The sequence below is a fragment of the Capra hircus genome, chromosome 3 (genome assembly GCF_001704415.2).
Source record: "Capra hircus breed San Clemente chromosome 3, ASM170441v1, whole genome shotgun sequence".
NCBI classification, from domain to species: Eukaryota; Metazoa; Chordata; class Mammalia; order Artiodactyla; family Bovidae; genus Capra; species Capra hircus.
Window position 1 is genome coordinate 108,569,942 of NC_030810.1, and position 6,705 is coordinate 108,576,646.

Here is a 6,705-nt window from a genome sequence, read left to right on the forward strand (position 1 = left end):
TGTAGGGGATAGTATGTAAAAGGAAATGATTGTTCAAATTTTCTCTATGCTAAAGTTCATTTGAAGGAATATGTATATTGACAGTTATGAGAGGAAAGGTATGTTTGAAAACAGTATGAAAGACAGAATATAATTACTTTAACTCTGTAAATAATTGAAAGCCATTTAGTTTTGTTAATAGGGAAGAATTCGTCCTATAAAAGACAACTCTACTGCTATTATGAAGGTGACAGAATGGGAAGAGGACTCCTTGGGGTCTATCCAATTAAAATAAATTAAAAAAAAAAAAACGCTCTTGTAATAATGCAGGTTAAGAGTTAACTTCTGGAAAAATGGGGAAAAAATGTATCATAGAAGTGTTACACACACACACACACACACAATAAAAAACTGATCCGATGTGGAGGATGAGAATTTTTGTGTGTCTAAATATGCCCCATAAGTATACGGCTTGGATACCTAAGCAGCTTTGGAAACTTGTTATTGAGATATAGAACTCAGGTAAAGGAACAGATTTGGGTGATAGGTTGGAGAGGATAAGAAGGTTTCAAATAAAAGTATGTAATCCAGTACCAGCAATAAGAACTGTGTCAGAATCATCAGGGAAAGTATCTGAGCCTCCTGCTTAAGGATTCAGAGATGGAGCCTGGGAACAACAGTCTGTTGGGTTTCCAAGTCAGGTATATCAAGGATAAGATATATAACCAAGTGGGAAAACAGTGAATGCTGAAAAAAATCTAATGCTGGAGTCTGTAGAGGAACCATACACTAATTCTAAAATAGTAGCGGTAGTTGTAAGCCAAATTAATTTCAACAAATGACTGCATGGAAATGGGGTATGTTGTTAGTAATGAAAGAGAATTCTGTGTTTTAAGGACAAGCAACAAAGGACAAATCAACGATTACTGACTGACCTAGATGAAGAAACTATTACAATCATGTGGGATGTAGATCTTCATACATTGGTGGTATTCCTTGTGGAATATATGTATCAGTAATATGGATAAAATTATGACCACTTAAAATCACAATTAATGTAGATAAAAGTTTTTTTGAGGGTTAGAGTATCAAGAAACTAAGCAGAGATTGATTATATAAGTCTACAAGCAGGGACTATATTTCTTAGGCGGCAGAAGAATAGACTTTCTTTGAGTACATGTCCATTTCATTTGAACACTTGTCCCCAAATTCTCTGCTAAAATCATTGGCAGAAAATTAGCAATGTGGGCACATATTAATTTAGGATAAATTTCGCTTAGTTCATTGCAAAATGCTTTATTATTTTATTTCGGTTTCCTTTTTTCTCTCGCATACCAGTTGTTTCTCTTTCATACCGGACTGGTGACTTATGAAGATTAAATCTTCCTGATTTCCTAGTTTCAAAGGACTCTGGACTTAATCATATTGACTTTATTCCATGGGATCAACTCTTCATGGCCAATTCCTCCTGTGTTACTGAGTTCTTCCTGCTGGGTTTCTCCAGTCTTGGGGAATTGCAACTTATCCTCTTTGTGGTCTTTCTCTGCCTCTATTTGATCATCTTGAGTGGAAACATCATCATCATCTCAGTCATCTGCTTGGATCACAGCCTCCACACACCCATGTACTTCTTTCTCTGTGTCCTTTCTACCTCTGAAACTTTCTACACAATAGTCATTCTGCCCAAGATGCTTGTCAATCTGCTCTGTGTGCTCAGGCCGCTGTCCTTTGTGAGTTGTGCTTCACAGATGTACTTCTTTCTTGGTTTTGCTGTCACCAATTGCCTGCTTCTGGGAGTGATGGGCTATGATCGCTATGCTGCTATCTGTCAGCCTTTGCACTACCCCATTCTCATGAGCTGGAGAGTTTGTGGGCAACTGGCAGTAACTTGTATTGTCAGTGGTTTCCTAATATCTCTATTGGGAACAACTTTGGTCTTTAGCCTCCCTTTCTGTGGCTCCAACAAGGTCAACCATTATTTTTGTGACATTTCACCAGTCATCCGCCTCGCTTATGCTGAAACCTACATTAATGAACTGGTCATCTTCATTGGTGGGGTCTTGGTCCTTGTTGTGCCCTTGATCTTCATCTTCATCTCTTATGGATTTATCGCCTCTGCTATCCTGAAGATCTCATCAGCTGAAGGCAAACGAAAGGCATTCTCCACCTGTGCCTCCCATCTCATTGTGGTTGTTGTCCACTATGGCTGTGCTTCCTTTGTCTACCTGCGACCCTCAGCCAAATATACATCAGGAAAAGACAGGCTGGTGACAGTGACCTATACCATCATCACCCCACTGTTGAACCCTATGGTATACAGCCTCAGGAACAAAGATGTACAGCTGGCTATTAGGAAAATGATTGAGAAGGCTAGGTTAAGATTTTGTAATTATGTTAAGACTTTATAATTAATTTCTTTTTCAATATGGAAAAAATTGTATTTGGATCAAATGTACCACTAATGTTTAAGTCATGAAAGTTTCTAGTCTACAACTCTGTGGCCTTGGATGAGTTTTTTGACATTGTGAGGCTATAGCGTTCTTATGTAAAACAGACTTAGTAGTATGTTCATCTCAAGTCTTTTTGCCAAATTAAGGACAAAAGTTTCCTCATCAAGGCAACTGTCACTAAAAGACAACTCTCCTACTCTTACTCTTCCTTCAGAGATAGTTCTCAAAAGGATCTTAACAAGCATTATCTCTTACCCTATGTTTGGCTTTCTAGCCACAAATCTCTGATTGTCCCTTTTGTTTAAGATTATGCCCAGCTGAAAATGAGTTGCTGAGGCCTGAATATAATGTGGATATAAGAGGAACACGTGATGGGGAGAAAATTTACTGTACTAGTTATTAGAAAACTATTTAGGTCATGACTTTAAGAAAACTATGGTTGTTCTCCAAATCTAAACTTTGTATATAGAATATAAGGATGATATAATTTTCCTTTTATACTTTGCAGGGTTTTTGTTTGCATCTAATGGATATGATGAATGTAAGCATAAGTAAAATGCAAAGCTGGATAGAACTTAAAACTCTTCAGACTTAAAAGTCAGTCTAAGACTTTAAGTCTTAAAGTCAATTTAAGACTTTACACATCTCTGCATGACCTTCTATTTCCTTCAGATTCTCAAAAAATTATATTTATAGGTGTCTTTTCGGACCAGCCATTTGAACTACTCCTTATATAACATAGGGAATGTGCTACATCAAAAATACATCTACATGTGAAATAAATCCTTCAGTACACTTTCTGAAAATTGGCAGAAGACCCCAGACTTCCAAAAAGGCAAACTAATCTCCACAGAATGAAGTAGGGCAAAATATATGGAAAAATAGAGACAAAGGATTTGGAACAAGCACCTGTGCCTCGGAGAGGGCTCCATGAAGGAGGAAAGTTTCCTCACACTTGGAAACCCTCAGATGGATGGGGAAAGAGGATGCTGTGGAACCTCTGAGGAGAATACAGCAACAGGTGCTCAGAAGGCAAAATGGAGATAATTCATCACAGGGATTGTTGTTGACCAGCACTTTCCAGCTGAGATGCTGTTTGCAAGCCTGTCATGGCAAACAGGGACTGGGTGCTGAGGCTCAGGGCTTCAGGGGTTGGACTTCAGGGAGAGGACTGGGGTTGACTGCCATGAAGATTTTCTGAGGGGGCTAATTTAACACAGCTGAAGGAGTCCAGAGAAAAGCCTGAGCCTGCCAGAGAGGCAAGAGATCATTGTCACAGGGACCCTGTCCCTTCACACACACAGATCAAAGGACCCTGCCTTTGCAAGTGCCGTAGGTGGGATGAACCATGGTGTGGACTGCAGCCTCAGAGGTAGACTGCCAAAGCTAGCATGAATGCCAGAGGTGGGACTACCTGCGATTGCAGTTTGAGATACCAAAGGGGTAAATGCAGGTCAACTGGTCACTGCCAAAGCCAGGGCAAGTTCCCGAGGTGGGGGAAAAATGGCTCTGTGGTTCCAACCCCAGAAGTAGCAGCTACCACCAACCCATTAGCAGGTACAGGTCATTCCCCACCCATTCCTGGGAACCTATGTAGCTTGGCTGTGTTGAGGAAGACACAACCTGGGGCCAACTTCCCTGTTGGAGCACACAAACCAACTTGAACTGTAGCAACTTCCCACAGGCTTTGGCTGCAGCAGGCACCATATGCACATCCCATTTGTGTCTAATGTATCCTTCCCTCTCCCCAGGCTGAAGGAGCAAATAAGCCCTCATAAGCTGTCACTTTCACCTTTCTTGTCTGGGTAGGGAGCAGACATTGGAGGGAGGCCTATGAGCAAAGGGAGGGTGAAAAATCAAAGCTGGTCACACACGCCCTGTGTGAAAGGGTAAATTGCTTCTGCAGCTAAAGGTACAGAAAATTTACCCCTCAGTTAGCCTGGTACTGTGGACTTTGGGAGCAACTGTGGACTTTGGAAGCAAGTACAAGCTGGAGTAAGGCCAGATATGAGTCTGAGCTGACCTCTCGACATCCACAGCAGGTCCAGAAACCTTCATAGAAATACTAGAGGACTTCCTGAGTAGGCAGATTGGCTCATGCTTAATGTGTGGTTAGGAAAATGGAGGACACAGAGGAATACTCTTCTCACTACCACTCTATCTCTCTATATATTTTATGTTTTTTTGTTTTTGTTTTTTATATTGTTCTATTATTCTTTTTTATTATTCCAATAATTTTTACTTTTAATTTACTTTTTCCTTTATAAAAAGCTTTTTTTACAAAAATTTATCTTTTCCCTCCTATTTTTATAGTACTCTTTAGTTATATTGCATTTTCCCATGTTTTTGATTTTGTATTTTTGCTAGACTAGTTTTTAGTATTCACCTTCATTTATAGGTTTGATTATTGGCCTGATTGCTCTCTTCTCTGGTTTCTGTTTTTATTCTTTTTCCTCTCTTATTTCAATTTTGTGAGTGTATGAGTCTCTTTGGGTGTTCTTTTCTGATGAGTATTGCTTTCACCATTTGCTTTGGGGTTTTATCTGTTTGTTCCTTTTTGTTTTGTTTGTTTACATGACTTTTTTCCCCCTCCTATATATCTTTCTCTTTATCTTTTGTGCTGGGTGGCTTGTGGAGTCTAACTGCTAGAGTAGGGGGTTGGCCCTGAACCTCTGAGGTGGAAGACCGAGTCCAGGACATTGGACCACTGCATAACCCCCAACACCATGGAACATTAATTGGTAAGAACTCTTCCAAAGCTCTCCATCTCAACACTAAGACCAGGCCCCATCCAAAGTCCAGCAAGCTCCAATGCTGGACCCCTCATGCCAAACCATCAGTAAAATAGGAACACAATCCTTCCCATTAGTAGAAAGCCTGTCCAAAGCCATACAAAATCCCCAGATATTCTAAAACAAACCACTGGATGTAGCACTACCCTTCAGAGAGACAAGATTCAGCTCCACCCACCAGAACACAGACACCAGTCCCTCCAACCAGAAAACGTTCAAAAGGTACTGGTCCAACCCCACCCACAAGGGGCAGACACCATGATTAAGAGGAACTATGGCCTTCCAGCCTGCAGATAGAGGACCCCAAATACAGTAACTTAAGCAAAATGAAAAGACAGAGAAACAAGCAGCAGATGAAAGAATATAGTAAAAGTCCACAAGACCAAATAAATGAAGAAGACAGGGGCAGTTAACCTAAGAAAGAACTCAGAATAATAATAGTAAAGATGATCCAAAATCTTGGAAATAAAATGAAGGTACAGACAAATAGAATGGAGACAAGGATTAAAAAGATACAAAAAATGTTTAACAAGGACCTAGGAAAAAGAGAGAATAGACAATCAGCAATGAATAATACAATAACAGATAAAAATACACTAGAGAGAAGCAATAGCAGAATAACTGAGACAGAAGAATGGGTAACTGAGCTGCAAGATAGAACGGTGGAAATAACTGAAACGGAGAAGAATAAATAAAAAAGAATGAAAGGAAATTAGAACGATCTCAGAGATCTCTGGAGAATTCTCTGGACAGAGGAGCTGGTGGGCTACATTCCATGGGACCACAAAGAGGCACAATGGAGCAACTAACACTGGAACAACATTAAGTACTCCAACATTCAAATTATAGTGGTCTCAGAAGAAGAAAAGGAAAAGAAAGGGCATTAAAAATTATTTGAGGAGATTATAGGTGAAAATTTTTCTAACATAGGAAAGGAAATAGCTACTCAGCTCCAGGAAGCCCAAGAGTTTCATACAGGATAAACCCAAGGGGAAACATGCCAAGACATGTATTAACCAAACTAACAAAAATTAAAACCAAAGGAAAAATGTGGAAAACAGCAAGGGAAAAGCAACGAATAACATATAAGGAGATCCCCATAAGGCTAACATCTGGTCTTTCAACAGAAACTGCAGTCCAGAAAAGAGTTGAAGGATATACTTAAAGTGATAAAAGAAAAAATCTACAACCAAGATTCCTCTATTCAGCAGGGATATCCTACAGACTCAAAGGAGAAATCAAAAGCTTTGTAGATAAGCAAAAGCTAAGAGAATTTAGCACCACAAAACCAACACTACAACACAGGCAAAAGTAACTTCACTAGATAGGAAACACAAGAGAAAAAGGAGATCTGTGAAAACAAATCTAAAATGATAAAGTAAATGGTAACAGGATTATACATACCAATCAGTTCAGTTCAGTCATTCAGTCGTGTCAGGCTCTTTGCAACCCCATGGACTGCAGCATGCCAGGCCTCCCTGTCC

The 6,705-nt window shown here is 39.7% G+C and overlaps 1 protein-coding gene across 1 annotated transcript; it reads left to right on the top strand.

The window, feature by feature from the left end:
- Positions 1,434-2,387, top strand: LOC102189080 (olfactory receptor 10R2-like). Its single transcript, XM_005677313.2, has one exon. It carries the CDS (start codon positions 1,434-1,436, stop codon positions 2,385-2,387), a length of 954 nt encoding a protein of 317 aa, XP_005677370.2.

Excerpts from the sequence above, each read along its gene's own strand:
- LOC102189080 (XM_005677313.2), top strand. The coding sequence starts at position 1,434 with ATGGCCAATTCCTCCTGTGTTACTGAGTTCTTCCTGCTGGGTTTCTCC.